The sequence below is a fragment of the Osmerus mordax genome, chromosome 3, assembly GCF_038355195.1.
Source record: "Osmerus mordax isolate fOsmMor3 chromosome 3, fOsmMor3.pri, whole genome shotgun sequence".
Taxonomy (NCBI): domain Eukaryota; kingdom Metazoa; phylum Chordata; class Actinopteri; order Osmeriformes; family Osmeridae; genus Osmerus; species Osmerus mordax.
In genome coordinates, this window is record NC_090052.1 from 13324279 (window position 1) to 13344158 (window position 19880).

Below are 19880 nucleotides of genomic sequence, written 5' to 3' on the forward strand. Positions count from 1 at the left end.
CTACGCTGACGACACGCAGCTGTACCTGTCGTTCCCCCCGACCGATCCGGGGATCTCAGCTAGGATTGAGGCCTGCCTCACAGACATCTCCGCCTGGATGACCGAGCACCACCTCCAGCTGAACCTCGCCAAAACAGAACTTCTCATCATCCCGGCTAAACCCTCCATCTCCCACGATCTCTCAATCACCCTGGGATCTGCGACGGTGACCCCTTCATCCTCTGCCAGGAACCTTGGGGTTACCATGGACGACGAGCTCTCCCTCACGGCCCACATTGCTGCGGTCTCCCGGTCGTGTAGATTCACCCTCTACAACATCCGGAAGATCAGGAGATACTTGTCTGAGCACTCCACCCAGCTCCATCCACCTAGTCCAAGCACTTGTCCTCTCCAAGTTGGACTATTGCAACTCGCTGCTCGCTGGTCTCCCAGCATGTGCAACCTGCCCTCTTCAGAGGATTCAGAACGCAGCGGCCCGCCTGGTCTACAATCTACCCAGACGCTCCCATGTTACCCCGCTCCTCATCTCTCTCCACTGGCTACCTATCATGGCCCGTATCAGATTCAAGACCCTGGTACTGACCTTCCGAGCAGTGAACGGGACTGCACCCGTCTACATCAAGTCTCTCCTGCAGCCTTACACCCCCACCCGTCACCTACGGTCTTCTTCAGACAACCGCCTGGTGGTCCCACCGCTCAAGACCGCCCGGTCCCAACACAAGCTCTTCTCCTGTCTGGCCCCCCAGTGGTGGAATCAACTCCCCACCTCCATCAGAGACACTGACTGTCTCTCCACCTTCAAGAAAAGGCTCAAGACGCACTTGTTCCGGGAGTACAACGGTACTTAGGAATGGTTCGCTTGACCCGATGTTAGTTTCCTCAAGGATCACAATGACTCTTGCTTAGAGACTTGTTGCTCTTGTGGTTAGTGGTAACTGATTTAAAAATGTTGTACTCGCTGTGATATATTGTTTTTATTATTGTTGCTTGTTTTTTTTTCCACAGGTACACTTGCACTTATAGCAGTTCATGTTGTTTAATTGTAACTTGTTTAACTACATGCTCTTATGGTTCTTCCCTTTGGCACTTACTTTGGTTGTTCACAATGTGTGCTTCATGTTTTGGCTACTCGCAATGTTTTTTGTGGCTATCTTGTTGTTATGATCAGTGACCTATGCACTTTGTAAAGCTCTCTCTTGGAAGTCGCTTTGGATAATAGCATCTGCTAAATGAACAAATGTAAATATATATTTTTTTCTCGTAATTTGAATTTTTAATTCGAAAGGGGAGGCAAAACAAATACACACTGCTGGGTGTTAGATTTTTTTAAAGTCACTTTTGTTCTAAAAAGCCTTTTACAATGTCAATGATGTCATACACATTGTACGGCTAGAGATACTGCTTTACGGCAAGCTCTGGTCACTTCCATTTTTCTCTCGAGGCATCGACAACAGAGCTGACAGGGTAGGCTCTCCCTGTCAATACACATGCTAGAAAGAGTTTTGCTAATGTTGCTAATGCTCTGAAATTCTGGTTCTGTTTCGGACACCATCGAGCGGGATCTCTGGTCGTGTCAGTCCTTCACTAACCAATCAGCATTCGTTAGCAGAATGCTAGCGTGTTATGGGCAACAACAACTTACCCTGTAAGAAATCGAAAGGACATAAGTACTCGTTCATTCTACTTTCGACCTGTAATCTATGTTGAACATGCAAAAACTACAATCAAATCTTAGATTTCTCAACGAAAATCAGGTGAAAGAGACAAATGTAGGCGTTTAGCTCCATAGACTCCCATTCATTTTGCACTTGACCGCGATCACTCCCAGCAGAACTGTGGTGGAACTGCAACCAAATTCGGTACAATGGGGCTTAATAGGGAGAGGCCAGGCTCTCCTTAAACAGGCTCTGCCAGTAGTGAGCCTATGCAGGTCACGTGAAAAATGATCCGTACCCGACAGATGAACGAATCATTCACCACCAACCGTGTCTTTGGATCAATGTTTCGTTCTTCTGCCAACCGAGTCTTCGGATCAATGTTTCGTTCTTCTGCAAACCGAATCTTCGGATCAATGATTTGTTCATCTGCCGGGTATGAGTCTTTGAACGAATCGCTATCTGAGACTACTCATTACTCCCAATTCATACTAAGGATTCGTTCTAAATGAACAAATCGTTAACGAACGACACATCACTACTAATAGGCCGCAAGGTGAACCAAAAAAGTCTTTTAGAAAATGATTCCCAATTTCCCGCTCCACAGTCTGGCATCTACACAATCTTTAGCTCATAAAAAAGAATGAGTCGTGCTAAGCTTGTCGCTAAAATTCCAGTCGATTGTCGATGCGTCTATGTTTTATGCAGAACTAGTTTCTTCAGAGCGTAATAGAATTTTGGTGGCACGGTTCGACAAGTGATCGTTCTCCACCAATAAGGTAGCTGCTTTTTGTCCACATGGATGGATATGGTTGGCAAATAGAGGATGGGACCTTGCACGTCACCTGGATGACCAGAAATGCAGCCCCTGACAGTAGGTGCGTTCGACATGGACTGCGGCTGCATGAAACGACCGGCGAGAGTAGCCGCTTGCAGTCGGGGAGGAGTTGAAAACGGCTCTGTGAAGTCGGACATTCCAGCTTCTCGTGGTTTGCTGCGTTGACATCAGTCATGGCCGATCAAGCGCTGTTTGCTTACTTTACTTTATTTATAATTAAACTTAGTCTTTCCGTTAGTGAAGAGGCGGACTAAAACCCCTTTTTCAACACATTTTTAATTCAATTAAACAGTTTGGTCCGGATTTGAGTGTTGGCGAAAGTGAAGGTGTCAGAATAATTACAAAACACGCATCAAAGTTGTCGTGTGTGAGTCAGGCCAATCATGAAATAGCTGTGTCGTCATTAGAACCTGTGCAGTTGCTCTTGAGAAAATGTGCTTGGCTACACAGCCGTCAGTTCTCGAATCGGTCTCACGGTACTTTGATGGCTACGTCACAGTGACCTAGCCTCGGCGCCGTCTCAAGTCGGACAAAAAGTTCAACCAGAATTCACTGTTTCAAGTCAACCGCCTGCAGCCGGCTGCAGCGCTGCATGAAGTCAGTTCATGTCGAACGCACCTAGTGTTTTGCATGTGATACACTGCGGCTGCAAAAGTGCGTGTGAGACAGGCAGATGTTCCTGTTTTTCACTAGGACTGTGTTGCACAGACTTATGTCGTTGTTGTAATTGTGCCAACACAAAAGAAACTGAGGAACTGGAAGATAACTGTCCTGACACTGAGGACTGTGTGTCATTAATCTGTTATTCCTTATTCTGTTTTGTACAGTTTTATATATCATATTTCATACTTTTCATAAAGATTGTTTTTATGGTTGATCAGTGTTGTTTTCATTCGTGGAAGAATGAATGAAAAAATAGTTCAGGTATTCTCTAAAGAAACATTGCAACTTTCCACTTAAACAAGCATATTTACATTTACATTTATTCATTTAGCAGACGCTTTTATCCAAAGCGACTTCCAAGAGAGAGCTTTACAAAGTGCATAGGTCACTGATCATAACAACAAGATAGCCACAAAAACATTGCGAGCAGCCAAAACATGAAGCACACATTGTGAACAACCAAAGTAAGTGCCAAAGGGAAGAACCATAAGAGCATGTAGTTAAACAAGTTACAATTAAACAACATGAACCGCTATAAGTGCAAGTGTACCTGTGGAAAAAGCAAGCAACAATAATAAAACAATATATCACAGCGAGTACAAAAATTTAAATCAGTTACTACTAACCACAAGAGCAACAAGTCTCTAAGCAAGAGTCATTGTGATGCTTGAGGAAACTAACATCGGGTCAAGCGAACCATTCCTAAGTACCGTTGTACTCCCGGAACAAGTACGTCTTGAGCCTTTTCTTGAAGGTGGAGAGACAGTCAGTGTCTCTGATGGAGGTGGGGAGTTGATTCCACCACTGGGGGGCCAGACAGGAGAAGAGCTTGTGTTGGGACCGGGCGGTCTTGAGCGGTGGGACCATTTTTGGGACCATATTTGTTATATTATTGCGCTGCTATTAATCATCAGAGCAAGTTAACATTTAAGTGATAATGAAATGTGCAAATAAATGTAGCCTACAGTATTGTTTTAAGTGTGTGTTGCCTAAACATATGTAAGAAGCAAACCAAAAGATTTAATATACCCATTTACTGACTAGTTGGTCCAAGTTTGTTCAGAGTCCATTTCAATTGCAAAATTTTGACAGCAAGGAAAGCATTCTTGCAGAAAAAGCAGTGGAAAGATTCAACTTAAATTCAGCACCTCAGAACCAAATGCTAGGTACTGTTGGATTTCACAAGGGTGCTACAGTAACTTCACCAACACAACAAATATAGCTAAAGCACCTAAGATGAGAATGAAATGAAAATGCAGCTCTGGAGAAGGTTTTCAAAACAGGTGTGTATGAAATTCTGTATTTTGTATACCAAGATGTACAGTGTGTGGGGGGTCAGATGGCTAAGGGGTTAGGGAATCGGGCTATTAATCAGAAGGTTGCTGGTTCGATTCCGGACGTTCGAAATGACGTTGTGTCCTTGGGCAAGGCACTTCACCCCACTTGCCTCGGGCGAATGTCCCTGTACTTATTGTAAGTCGCTCTGGAAAGAGCGACTTACAATAACTAAGAGCGTCTGCTAAATGACTAAATGTCTAAATGTACAGTGGGGTCAGTGAATACAAATAATCTACTGCAAAATCAATTTTGCTGTTACAATCTAAGTGCACCACATTTTATTTGAAAATGAGTTGATATACATTGCATGCTTATTAAAAGCACAGACAGGACGGGCATGGCAGAGGAGAGGACAAAGAAGACCTATAATCTGATGTGGAAAACCATGCCCCTCTAGTCGTCCGAGTGTCTGCTCCCATGTTTTTTTTTTTCATACGATAAGGTAAACTATGCAAGATGCCTTTCTTCTTACTGGCTGGAGATGAACAGTCTGGAGGACACACATTTTGCAAATACCTAAAGGTACAATCTGGGGATTTTGTTGCTCAGAGACAACAAGAGTATGGTTTTGCAAACACTGCCTGTGATCAAGTCATAGAGCAAACAACCAACAGAGACTCCAAAACTAAAGTTGGACTGACTGGATTCTCCCTAAACAAAGATGCAGTGCATAGATGCACCACATCCCTCCAACACAGTAAACTGCATGAATCATGAAAAGATAAAAAGGATATTCAAAACATCATGTCAACAATCAAATGTATGATCAACCCATTTGACCAGACATTGGAGGGAAAAAGTCACATAACATCATGAAAACTAGCTTCAGATGCTGTTGTCAGTGACCTTTTTGAGGCTGAAGAGAGAGGAGACATTGCCTTTGTAGAGTTTGTACAATAAAGGCATAGAGTGAAGAGATTAAAAAAACAATCTTTAGATGTTTAAGGACAGAGCAAGAAAGACAATGACGAAGGTTAAAGGTCGGGAAATAACCTTTAGAGCAGACCGAGACCTATCGCTCGTTTGATTATGTTGACACAGCTCAGTCTCCCATCTTCAGCCAGCTCAGTCTACGATCTCCAGCCAGCTCAGTCTACTATCTCCAGCCAGCTCAGTCTACCATCTCCAGTCAGCTCAGTCTACAGTACCCTCAACAAGAGGTAGACACAAGACAGCTTACACCATCTACCTGGAACACATTATAGCTTCAGATGTTTAAAAACACAGTCCAAATCGGATGTTGTGTATTACTTTTTACAGGGTTTTTGGGGATCACTTGCAAGGGCTACCCCATTCAGGGTCAGCCAGTGTCGATTTTAAGTCTCCACTAAACACAACAAGAGGAAGAGCCAATACTACATAAACACTTTCAACATGCTACATATAATGGTATCCGTTGTATAAAAACGTCTCAATAATGTTCTCATATTTCTTTGTGTTTTTTGGCTATCCTGAGCAAAGCCAGCTAAATCGGAAAGCAAGTATTTAATTAAAGCTCAACCGCGCTACCATTGTGGTGCCGAGACTTGTAGGCTTACTAGGCTAGCTACTTGATGCATGGTCACTTAGGTTGTTTTTACTATCAGCTGATCCTGTTACGAACCATTCGATTAGCTAACAAGATGATACACAAATTCTGGTTGGTTGGAGAGTTTAGGTAGTTGAGACGATTGCCCGATAAAGTTGCTAACTTTGAACTAAGCTACAGAAAGAATTTGCAAGAATTGGATGTGCCACGAAAATTAAGAAAAAAACGACGTTGATAATATCAAATATCCAGCTCCTCCATCGACGGGGACAGGGTCATTTAAAAAACTAAAGCAGATACGCGGGCTCGGCCCACCACCTATAAGGACCTCACTAGCCACCAGATTAATGAACTGCGAAGGGAAGTAGCCGTCAACTGAGAGATGGTGTTCACAAGCATTCACAGTACGCTCCGTAAATGAATTAGAATTATTTTCCCTCATTAAATGTTCGCCCATGACAATTGTCACAAACATGCATTGAGTTGCTAGAACTTTGCTGAGTAGGCTACATCCAAGATTCTGTGATCACAGGGCTAATGTACAGTATACTGTAGCCTACCTAGTATAAGTTAATGAAGCTCACCACCCAAAAACAGCAGCTCCTGGCTTTGTCAGGGAAAAAATGTGTGTGCGGCACCCCACTGGGAGGGGGGCACATACTCTCCCGTCACTCTCTTACCTTAAGGAAGAAGACAAGCAGTGGGGAGAAAGAGAGAAACAAGGGATTTACCACGGCCTTTTTAACTATTGATACCACTCCACCTGTCAAAGTGTCAAATGGATGAAGAATAGACAACTCTTTTCATCATCACCCCCCCCTCTCTCTCGCTCCACTTTTCATGTACAGGTGGAGACAACGGCCATGACTGTTGACAGGTAGTGAGCATTAAAGTCCGTATGAAGTGATAATTAAATGTGCTCTGAGTTTGTCACACCACAGAATATGTTACTAACCACCCAACCAAATTTTAATGATGAAAAAAATGAAGTCTGCAAAATCTTGACATAATAGGTTAAACAGTTTTCTCTGCTCTCAAACGCTAGAAGTGTGTCCGCTGAGGTCGCTGAAACCACGCCCACTCATGGGAAAGTTGCTCCTCTCAACTGCCAAATACATTTGCATACACATGCATTTCAGCCATTTCTCACGATCTCACGCAACACCTTGTATTTCTCACGCATTTCAACTGTTTCTCACGCTGAGAAATAAGGGATAACTTGTCCCGCTATAAGCAATTAATGGACGAGGCGCAGACATACAGAGATGATCATTGTCTCGAGTTATACAGAGTAAAAGCCCATAGTAAAAGGTTTTTGGTCAGTAGAACCCTTGTTCAGACTCATGTTTTATCTAAAGATTCATAAGATTGGTTACTGTATAATTGTGAGAATTAAATGCATAATCTTCCATCCAGGATATATTCAATCCAGGATACAGTCACAGCTCACAGGGCTGCCAACTTTTCAAAAAACCTTGGAGTGAGATTTGGTGCAGCCCCCTCGCCCCCCCCCCCCCCCCCAGACGAGCTATCACGGGTCTATGTTGCTTCACTCCGTGTGCCTGCGCCTCGTCCATTACTGTTTACAACGTTAGCAGGACTACATTTACATGTATTCATTTAGCCGACGCTTTTATCCAAAGCGATTTCCAAGTGAGAGCTTTACAAAAGTGCATAGGTCATTGATCATAAACAACGAGATAGCCCCAACAACATTGTGGGTAGCCAAAACATGAAGCATACATTGTGAAAAGCAAATAAGTGCCAATGGGAAGAAACATAAGATCATGTAGTTAAACAAATTACAATTAAACAACATGAACCTCAAAAGTGCAAGGGTGTACCTGTAGGAAAGCAAGCAACAATAATATAATTCACAGCGAGTACAAGAAGTTAAATCAGTTACAACTAACCAACAAGAGCAACAAGTCCCTCAATAAGAGTCATTGTTTTCCTGGAGGAAACTAACATCAGGTCCAGCAAATCATTCCTAAGTACTGTTGTACTCCCGGAACAAGGGACTACTTGGTTGGCTTTGCCTTCTCAGCGTGAGAAATACAAGTGAGAGCGTGTGAAATGGTTGAAATGCGTGTGTCTCACGGCCAATGCGTGAGAGTTGGCAGCCCTTCAGTCACAAAACAGAGGGTTTAAACTCTGCACTTCTGACATATCACTCTTCTTCCCACCGTCCCTCACTCTGTGTTTGTACGTGAGGGAGTATAGGTGCCGGTAACACAAGCTACAACCCATGTTTTGTGTTTCTGTTTTAGAGTTGGATATAAGATTGCGGTAAGATAGATGGTCGCTGTGGAGAGCAATATTCTTACACACACACCCCAGGTACCACAGAGCTACAAAGATGAATGGCTGGTCTTTGACTTACCCTGCTACACAGATCCATAACCCATTTGTCAGAAGACATGGCTGACCTGTTATACTGTGTGGTGTACAGCTGACATAATATTTCACTATGAAGTAAACTTTAAAGATACATGAATCAGTCAAAAATATATTCACTCTGTATGCACCCTCAAGATTATAGGTAACATTTGCATTACATTAATTATCAGATGTCAGGTCACTTTACTAAATGAAGTAGCCTACTGTAGCTCAAAACATAGTAGCTTCTTCTGTCCTACAACTGAAACCACAGAACTGAATACTCTGATTTAAATAGATTCCACACTCTGATGACTAATCTCTGCCCCAGTTTAAGAAGCCCACATAAAGAGCAGGCTAACAGCATCACTGGTTGAGTCTGACACTGCAATTGGACCAATAACACAGTCCATGTTCCAGTGAGGTCAGGGTGTCAACCATGCAGTCATGTCCAGTGACAAGAGGTCAAGCCTCAGTGATTTCATAGCAGTGTGTTACAAACCTTCAGAAGAGGGTCATTATAAGTGTGTTGGCTATCTTGGTATGTGAGCAAAGAGGGCGTTCAAGAACTCTAATGATGGGATTCAGTGATGGTTGTTCGCTTTTCAGCATTTAAAAATGAAATGGGGGGAAAAAATAAAATAAAATACAGATTCTCTTGAATGTCACTCCCTTTGACAAACAAATCCCATATTAGATTTTCCCTAAAATCAAACACGGACAGGCTGTACGGTATCTGATCAGGATGCATGAGAAGCTGTGTGCAGTGAGAGCCTTCAAAATTAATCTGTAGAAGTCAGATGGTTTCAGAGAGGATTTGTTAGACATGGAAAACAGAAACATACACATTTCGAAAATCCAAATCATCCGCCAGTGAAATAAAGTAGTAAATACATAATAATAACACAGCAGAAGATGTCTTCCTGGTGTTAGAAGGCATCCTGCTAGCTGTGAAAACATTGTCCTGTAGGAGTGGACCACTTCTGTACCAGGTCACACAGGTGAAATTAAGCTTGACAGTGTGTGTCACTGGCACATATTTTTCTTCAGTGGATGAAAGACAGAGAGAGAGGGAAACATGGGGTGAAGAGAAAAGATGAGAGGGGAAATGAGAGAAAGAAGGAAAGAGAGGAAAACACTTTTCACTCGAATGTTAATAGGTGTCTGTCGATGACTCAAATAATCTGATGGATTTACAGTATGACATCATTCACACACTGGGGCTGATGTAGGAGCCATGACCATACTGTGGCAGGCAGTGTGTGTGTGATTGGGCCTGTGAGTGTGTGTCTGTGTGTGTGTGTGTGCCTGAAGCCAGACAAGGGATAAAGAGGGGGAATCGTAGACCCATGACACCACACTGAGTCAGGGGCCAATGGGCAGAGAGAGAAAGAGAAGAAGGGATGGAGGTATGGGAGGGGTGAAGGTGTGGTAGTGACTCACTACCGCTCACACGGAGGCCTGGTAGCAAGGGTCCACCATCTGCCGTCCTCTGCCCGACTGTGGCAGCGCAACATGGTGGCCTCTGTTTCCAAATGCTCCTAATATGTCCTTGCCGTCCGTTAACTCTGTCTTCTCCTCCTTTTGTCTTTGTTTCATCATCCATACCTCCTGCATTTTCTTACCTCACAAAAATCCACAATGAGCAACAAACAGATCATCATCGCCACGTTCAGTTTCATTCTGTTCTCCTGTCTCAAAGTCTGTTTGATGACGGATTGTTCTAGGAGGTATATAATATCAACGAATGAAAATATGTATAAGCAGATTAAGACAGAGAAACCATTTGTTATTTACTAGCCACTATCTCGCCATAGTTTGGTATTGGGCTTAGGGCCACCTCCAGAGCCGTCCAGCTCTCTGCCCAAGCTGTGGCAGTGTGTGGGGGAAGAGAATGGGCACAGTCTGGGCACACAACAACAGTAGGGCCAGCACGGGCAGGCCTCAACACACAGGACAGCAGGGAACAGTCACAGCCAGAAGCACAAGGGCCTGTGTGTGTGAGAGTTTGTGTGTGGGTTACTATGAGAGGGAAAGAGGGAAAGAGAGAAAAGAACATGAGCTAGGGAGTGAAACAGGGAGAAATATAATGACAAAAAGAAAAGACAGGGACACAAAGAGCTAAAGTAAATGGACGGAGAAGGTTAGACCAGGAAAACCATATTACTATGTCCCAACTTAACATCTCAAAAAGTGTGAACTAACTCTTAATTGTGTCTTTTTGCTTTTGACACTGAGAAAAAGTTGTATAAATCTTTTATAGTGGCAAACTTTGTACAGGAAAACATTATTTGGCACAGAATCTAAGTCATTTAAGTGGATTACAAAAACAACTTACTAAATTGGCAAACAGTTGCTATAAAAACCCACACAACCAATCTACATTAATTGGTTGTGCTTATGACACATGTAGAGTGAATAGTGTTTGTTCATGTATGTGTGCGTGTGTATAGGCTCAGTAGAGGGAAAACACTTGTTAGCAACCCTTTCAGGCTGATGAAATCACATGCTTGTGTCTAACTGGCTCTTTGTGTTTGTTTATGTTTGTGCATGAGCGATCAAACAAGGGACAGACAGCGATCCATGCTCGGGGACAGAGACGAGTGTGTATGACGAGAGACAGACAGAGAGAAATTAATGTGGATATGCATTGTTACTCCACTATAATGTGTGTGTGTGTGTTGTCATGGGAGTCAGGTGGCTGAGCGGTGAGGGAGTCGGACTAGTAATCGGAAGGTTGCCAGTTCGATTCCCGGTCATGAAACTGACGTTGTGTCCTTGGGCAAGGCACTTCACCCTACTTGCCTCGGGGGAATGTCCCTGTACTTACTGTAAGTCGCTCTGGATAAGAGCGTCTGCTAAATGACTAAATGTATGTAAACGGTGCTACCACTGCTCTCCTTTTCATGTAAATGTTGTGGAAGAAATGACATTCCCTGTGTACTTAACTGAAATGAGTCACTCCGTTAATGAAGAGACGGACAAAACACTTTCTTCGTCAGTGTTTGTGTGTGTTTGACAGTGCATGTATGCAGTTGTACAGTCCCAGACCAAGGGGATATTCCTGGTAGCCGGTTTAGTGAAAACTTTGAGTTAGTTAACCCTGAAAAGAGGCATACTCCGGGTATCCATTCCAGAAAGAGAGGTTATGAAAACCTTTGGTCAGTGTATATGGTAACTTACTCTGTGAACCTAACCTGCTCGCTAGCAGGTTTTCCATGACAAACTCTGCCTTTCTACCTATCCCTTCCCACTTGATACAGTTGGCAGACATGGGATGTCCTTTCCTGGTTCAGCCGACCGATCTCAAACAAAATGTAATTTGCTTAGTTATACGCCGGGAGAGGATTTTAAGACTGCGATTCGATGTGCTTTAATTCCCTGATCTACCTAAGTTAACGTTACCGTTTCCCGTCACACTGTAATTTATTTTAGCAACATTCTCAGCCCTTAGTTACGTCGCTAATGTTACACACCGTGGACGTGCACTCAGAACCAACCAAATGCTTTTTGGCACTGAAATGAAGACAAATCATTGAAATTGTATTTGGTCTTCTTCGTTGCCTACAAATAGAAATCCTACAATTAGTATTTTTATCGACTATTGTTCCTACAATTTACATCCTTTACGAAAAAGAAGTATATAAAGTATACTATAAGTATAAAAAAAATGTATAGTACACTTTTAGTACTTTTGATATACTTTTAAGAACGCTTTGAAAATAGTTCACTTTTGATATACTTTAAAGAAGTATACTTCGAAAATAGTTCACTTTTGATATACTTTTAAGTATGCTTAGAAACAAAAAATGGTATTCATTTCTTCTATAGTAGGATGTACGTTTTCTTTTATTATAGAGCAAAAACGGTCAAAATACTTTAAAAGTACAAGTTACATTTTTTACATACATCTTGTATATTCTAATTATTCATGTCTAGGAAAATCTATTATGCATTGCACATTGAATCTTTTTTGTCACTGAAGCTGTAACCTTAATCACTGCCAAAACATTTTGAAGCCCTATACTCTTATACTATACTAATAATTATCAATTGGAGTATTAATGAAAAAAATGAAAAAGCTACTTGAGAAAGAAGCAGACAGAAGGGTCCCTTAAAAGAAGTATACTTCAAGTTTAATTTGTAAGTATACTTAAGTATAAAAAGTATACTATTATCATGGTTCTATCATGGTATCAAGTATAGCAGTGTACAGTGTACTTATTTATATACTAGCAGTGTACTTATTTATATACTATTTTTTTACTAAGTAAACTGAATTGGCCCACTTTTTAGGTCATTTAGTACACTTTGAAGTACACTTAGTTTATCTAAAGTTTACTTTTGAATACTGTAAAGTAGCCTGTGTCGTGCACTTTTAGTTTATGAAGTATACTTTGTAAAGTACCTAAAAGTATACCTTTGAATACTCTAAAATAACCTGTGTAGTGCACTTTCAGTTCATGAAGTATACTTCCTCAAAGTATACTTTTGAATACTTTCAAGTGCACTTTCAATTGATGTAAGTATTTCAAGAAGTAAACTTAATAAATGTCCATTTACTATGATTTACTAATATATTTAAATGTTTAGGGGCCCCTCAAACGCCGCTGATTTTGCGTCACTTAACGAGAACGCAGGCCCTTGCCAAGTGACACTGCCAATTATTAGTTGAAAGAAGCTATTTACTGCGTATGCACTCATGTTATAACAATCCAGCTTTTCTTATCAAACGTAACAGTAATTTAACTCATGGTTACAATGGTAAACCAGCACAACAATGACAATTACCACGCAACAAAACACTACATTCTAAGCAGACATTAAAAAAACGAACTTCGTGAAGTTACATTTGTATTTCGAACAAACTGCAAATTTATCAGCAAATTTTAACACTATTTACCGCCTTGCATCATGGGAATTGACCAGCCAATGAACCACGCTATCTTCATTTTTTTCACGTTGTTATTTCGTTCTTCAGTCAGTTTGACAGTATAACAATCAAATGCATAATGCAACCCTTCTGTCTGCTTCTTTCTCAAGTAGCGTTTTTGTTTTTTCCGGGAATCCCAGGAGGGACACGACCCTCCCATCCTGGGAAAAATATGATTTGTCCCCCCCAATAAATCACTGTAAACATAAGGACATGTAAATAATATTAATAATATACATTTAACTTATTACAATGTAGGCTATGTGTTACAGCAGTAATTTTGGGATCCCCCTCAGGAATTGCTTTTGAGAAAATGTCATATAATTGTCCCCCCCAAAATGTATAGATTCAATGTGCAATGCATAATAGATTTTCCTAGACATGAATAATTAGAATATACAAGATGGATCTAAAAAATTTCACTTGTAATGTACTTTTTGTATTAATTTCTTCTGGAGTAGGAATGTATACAATTTTTTTTTTCTAAGCATACTTCTTATAAGTATATCAAAAGTGAACTATTTTCAAAGCATATTTAAAAGTAGGCTATATCAAAAGTGAACTCTTTTTGAAGTATACTTCTTAAAAGTATATCAAAAGTGAACTATTTTTTAAGTACACTTCGTAAAAGTATATCAAAAGTGAATATCTATCAATTTTTTGTATACTTATAGTATACTTCAATATACTTATTTTTGTAAGAGCCAGGAATGAACATGGATGGTGAGTGTGTTTAATGCATGTGTGTGGTGTTTGTGTGTTGATGGGTGTTTTGCATGCGTTTGTGACTCACGTCTGTGTCCGGACCCTTGTCTGCCCCGGGGCAGGAGAAAGTAACAAACTCATGGCAGCGTTTGTGGACCACAAAACAGCACACTGTGAAGAGAGAATGAGAGAAGAGAAACACAGAGAGAGAAACAAAGAGAGAGAGAGAAACAGAAGAGAAACAGATAGTGAAAGAATAGGTTAGGAATCATGTACAATTTAGTTTCCATGTGTTTTCAATAACTGTAACCTGCCATCTTTAGTTCCTTGCAGCAGTACAGAGAAACTGTCGAGGATTCTCTGTCTCCAACTGTCAGCCTTTCTCTCCCATGGCTGTTGAGTTGTTTCTTTCTTTCTCTCTGCTCCTCTTTATTTGTTCTGCCTGTTGTCTCCATCTAAGTTTTTGTCTCTTTTTCTTAGTTTCAACCAGTCGGTTCAATTCTTTCTTCCTCCATCCTAACCTTCCCTTCCTCCCTCCTCTTTATCTCTTGCTTCCTCTCCAACACAGGAAGAAGGCAGGTCAAGTGAGTATTATTTCATTTATGTTTTTGGATGTATACTGTATGTTCAGTCCGTGTATTCCCCTTCATGAAGCATGTAGCCGGTAAAAAAAACTTGTCATAAAACAAGGGGAGGAGGGAAAAGAAGGGGCCGATATGGACACGGTAAGAGGCAGAGAAAAGACAGGAACGAGGTGGGTTGGAGAGGAGAAGGGTGCAGTCGAGAAATGAGGCGAGGAGATGGGAGGAGACCTGAGGAGAGGAGGAGGGGGGAAGTATATTGTTGTGTCTTTTCTATTTTTAGGGCTGGCTCCATCCATGGGTAGGAACATGGTGTACCTCGATCACTCAGCAGTGTGTGTGTGTGTGTGTGTGTGTGGGGAGGGGGGTCGGGGGCTTTCTGATTTACACAATACCTGGGCGAGACACTTATGAATACACACATGTACATATACGTACACACTGTGTACGTATATGTGCATTAGGGATGCTCATAATTAACGGAGTTTGGGATTAGGGCAACACAGAAAGGAAACAGTCACCGTCCTGTCGCAGGATGGGGAAAAGACCAATTGCCTATGGCTGCGATCTTCGGAGAGAAATATGAAAAACGACGGGCGGTAAAATGGGCGGTAACAGATCAATTCTGTGAGTACCTGTTGGGGGGCAAGTTTACCATCTTTACAGATAACAATCCCCTTAGCCATCTGCAGACTGCAAAGCTGGGAGCCATTGAGCAGAGGTGGGCCTCTGACCTGGCGAGATTAGATTTTGATATCCAGTACCGGCCAGGAAAGCAGAATGGGAACGCAGATACTCTCTCTAGGCAGTCTAGGGCTCCTAAAAGAATATTTGCACCTTCACTTCGGCAAGTAGCAGTAGATGCCCCTGCGGAGCAGTCTTCATTCGCTAGAAAATGGCTTAGATGCAGCGGGAAGCGAGACTTCCAACGCTGAAATGTCTGTGTCTGAATTTGAGCGAACGGAAAAGGAATCACCCATAACCCTGATGCAACAACGCCAGTCCCGGAGGCAGCAGGCCGGGAGGCATACAAACCCATTTAATTTTCCAAGGTCCACAGTGCAGAGACCAGGGGTAGAGGAGGAGGGAGGAACTATGGGTATTGCGCATACAGGCCAGGGCCCCTGAAATAATATTTGCACCTTCACCTAGAGACTAGTGGTGGGGGGAAAAAATTATTCTGTTCAGTATAGCGATATTTTGCGCACGCAATTATATCGATACAGTAGCGCAAAGTATTGCAATATTTAATTATATAAATATGTTTTTTTACTTTCGGGTTTTCTCCATTGTTTTCTCTGAGTTTACTCTGATAATATTACATCCACAAGGTGGCGCTTGTTGCGGTGCTTTGTTGACGTGCATTCAACAGCAAATGAAAATGAAAATGGCTTCACCATCTCAACCGGTCGTACACGACGCTCCGTCTTCTTTCAAATCGAAAGTGTGGGTACATTTCGGTTTCCATCAAAAAGAGAATAGTAAAGACCTTGACATGCAGTATGCCATCTGCCACATGAAAATTAAGTACTGTTGGAATACGACAAACTTGAGAGCCCATCTCACAAGGTAATATTTGGAGTTAGTGGCCCCTGAAGAGAAGTTGTTGTCCTACCCCCAAATCAACGCAACTTGGACCAAACAGTAATGATAAAGTTACCTCCAAAAGCTAAGAAAATCACTGAGGCATTAGCCTACTTCATCTCCAAAGATTTACAGCCTTACAGTGTGGTGGAGAATGAAGGTTTCCAGGATCTGCTTAGCATACTGGAGCCCAGGTATGTGATCCTCTCGCGTAAATATTTTACCGACACTGCCATCCCCAAACTCTACAGCGAAGTCAAAGAGGAGGTAAATGAAACTTTGAGTTTAGCCCGAAGGAGTAGCTATAATGTGTGACGGTTGGTCATCCAGAGCTACGGAGTCGTACATGACCATAACCGCGCATCACGTCACGAATGAATGGCAGCTTTTAGCTCATGTTCTACAAACCAGGGTGATGCATGAGAGTCATACCGGGGCCAATGTGGCTGAGGTGCTGAAAACGGCAACCGAAGAGTGGGGTATCGCTAACAAACAGATTGTTTTGGTTAAAAAGGAGTTGGTCAATATGCTCAGATGTTAAAGTGCTCCTCTGGGCCGTCACTATATCTCCTGCAGTAACAAAAATGCCAAGATTCCCAAATAAATTTAACATTTTGGTTCATGACCTTGCAGCCAACTGAACTCTAGCTGTACACATTTTTGTTTATTTTTCTCAATTTGATTGAAGCTCTACGTTACTCTTATTTGTATGTTTATTATCAGGTTTATGTTACTCTATTATGTCTGCTTAATGTTACTCTATTGTATTTAAATAATTTTAAGTTATGTGCTGGGAGCTCAGCGTTCATGTGAGAGGTCTCCTATTCAGAAAATAAAGGTCCTGTGTCCTGAATGTTCAAGGACAAAGTTTTTGCACTACCCTCCTAAGTTTTTGCACTTCAGTTAATGTGTAGAAGATAATGTTGTTCACAGAATTAAATGTGACATTTGAAGTGAGTTGAGAAGTCTTATTTTCCTCATTTTTTGTAATGTCTTTGAATAATATGGGGGACATGAATCGCAATATTAAATATATATAAATATTAAATATATAAATTTGCATACAAAACTACACTGCAGCCCCTAGTACTACTCCAGAAAAGATTCATTTATAGCCAAACTGGTTCTGATTTCTTCGCACATTCAGCGCCTCTATTTACGAAGCTTAGGATTCTGAATATTTTTGATATAAATAGACTTCAGCTCACACTTTTTACAATGCAATTTTTTAATAATTCCCTTCCTGACACATTTGATGGTTTCTTAAATCTGAATTCCCGATTCCACACTTATGAAACTCAGCAAAGCTCCTATTTACTCTGGCAGCCCGGACAGCCCCGATCAGGGAATCCGGTACCCCGTACTCTCGGAGCACCCCCCACATGAGCCCCCGAGGGACACGGTCGAACGCCTTTTCCAAATCCACAAAACATGTGTATACTGGTTGGGAGAACTCCCATGTACCCTCCAGGACTCTGCAGAGGGTATAGAGCTGGTCCACTGTTCCACGGCCAGGACGAAAACCACATTGCTCCTCCTGAATCCGAGGTTCGACATCCGAAGCTCTCCCGGAGGTGGGAGTTGAAGCTCCTTCTGACAGGGGGTTCTGCCAGCCGTTCCCAACAGACCCTCACAAGACGTTTGGGCCTGCCAGGCCTGACCGGCGTCCTCCCCCACCATCGTAGCCAACTCACCACCAGGTGGTGATCAGTTGACAGCTCCGCCCCTCTCCTCACCCGAGTGTCCAAGACATTCGGCCCCAAGTCCGACGACACAACTAAAAAGTCGATCATCGAACTGAGACCTCGGGTGTCCTGGTGCCAGGTGCACATATGGACACCCTTATGCTTGAACATGGTGTTCGTTATGGACAAGCTGTGTCTAGCACAGAAGTCCAATAACAAAACACCACTCGGGTTCAGATCGGGGGGGCCGTTCCTCCCAATCACGCCCCTCCAGGTCTCACTGTCATTGCCCACATGAGCATTGAAGTTCCCCAGGAGGACGAGGGAATCTCCAGGAGGAGCGCTTTCCAGCACCCCCCCCCAGAGACTCCAAAAAGGGTGGGTACTCTGAGCTGCCGTTTGGTGCGTAAGCACAAACAACAGTGAGGACCCGTCCCCCCACCCGAAGGCAGAGGGAGGCTACCCTCTCGTCCACCGGGGTGAACCCCAATGTACAGGCGCCGAACCGAGGGGAAACAGGTATTCCCACCCCAGCTCGACGTCTCTCACCAAGGGCAACTCCAGAGTGGAAGAGAGTCCAGCCCCTCTCAAGGAGACTGGTTCCGGAGCCTATGCTGTGCGTCGAGGCGAGGCCAACTATATCTAGCCGGAATCTCTCTACCTCGTGCACCAGCTCAGGCTCCTTTCCCGCCAGCGAAGTGACGTTCCACGTCCTTAGAGCTAGCTTCTGAAGCCGAGGATCGGACCACCAAGGCCCCCGCCTTCGGCCGCCGCCCGTCTCACACTGCACCCGACCCTCATGACCCCTCCTGTAGGTGGTGAGCCCGCTGGAAGAGGGTCCCACGTTGCTTCTTTGGGCTGAGCCCGGCCAGGCCCCATGGGAAAAGGCCCGGCCACCAGGCGCTCGCCATCGAGCCCCACCCCCGGGCCTGGCTCCAGGGTGGGGCCCCGGTGACCCGCGTCCGGGCAAGGGCAGCTGGGAACCATTGTTGTTGTTCTTCATGGTGAGTTTTTTGAGCCACGCTTTGTCTGGTCTTTCACCTGGAACCTGTTTGCCTTGGGTGACCCTACCAGGAGCATAAAGCCCCCGACAACATAGCTTCCAGGATCATTAGGATACGCAAACCCCTCCACCGCAATAAGGTGGTGACTCAGGGAGGGGACCCCCCTGAGGTGACCGTCAGCTCTCACTGGAGCGGTTCGCAAGCGAATGCGAAGCGGCTGGGATGCGAATCAGCACCTCCAAATCTGAGGCCATGGTTGTTGACCGGAAAAGGGTGGAGTGCAATCTCCGGGTCGGGGAGGAGATCTTGACCCAAGCGGAGGAGTTCAAGTATCTCGGGGTCTTGTTCACGAGTGAAGGAAGAATGGAGCGCGAGATCGAAAGGTGGATCGGTGCGGCGTCCGCAGTGATGCGGGCTCTGCATCGGTCCGTCGTGGTGAACAAGGAGCTGAGTCGAAAGGCGAAGCTCTCTATTTACCAGTCGATCTACGTTCTTACCCTCACCTATGGTCACGAACTGTGGGTAGTGACCGAAAGAACGAGATTGCGAATACAAGTGGCCGAAATGAGCTTTCTCCGCAGGGTGTCCGGGCTCTCCCTTAGAAATAGGGTGAGAAGCTCGGTCATCCGGGAGGGGCTCAGAGTAGAACCGCTGCTCCTCCGCGTCGAGAGAAGCCAGCTGAGGTGGCTCGGGCATCTGATCAGGATGCCTCCTGGACGCCTCCCTGGTGAGGTGTTCTGGGCACGTCCCACTGGGAAGAGGCCCCGGGGAAGACCCAGGACATGCTAGAGGGACTGTCTCTCGGCTGGCCTGGGAACACCTCGGGGTCCCCGAGGAAGAGCTGGTGGAAGTGGCCGGGGAGAGGGAAGTCTGGGCCTCCCTGCTTATGTTGCTGCCCCCACGACCCGACCCCCGGACAAGCGGCAGATAACGAACAAACGAAAAGTCTCTCGTACGATTGTATTTTCATCCTTCTTTTCTTTTGTT

The 19880-nt window shown here is 43.7% G+C and overlaps 1 protein-coding gene across 2 annotated transcripts in view; it reads right to left on the reverse strand.

The window, feature by feature from the left end:
* prkcab (protein kinase C, alpha, b) overlaps window positions 1–19880 on the reverse strand; it is a 304491-nt gene that overhangs the window by 190303 nt on the left and 94308 nt on the right. For both annotated transcript variants that reach the window (XM_067233025.1, XM_067233024.1), the window contains exon 3: window positions 14128–14210. In XM_067233025.1, coding sequence (XP_067089126.1) covers window positions 14128–14210 — 83 coding nt within the window. The remainder of the gene's footprint in view (window positions 1–14127; window positions 14211–19880) is intronic.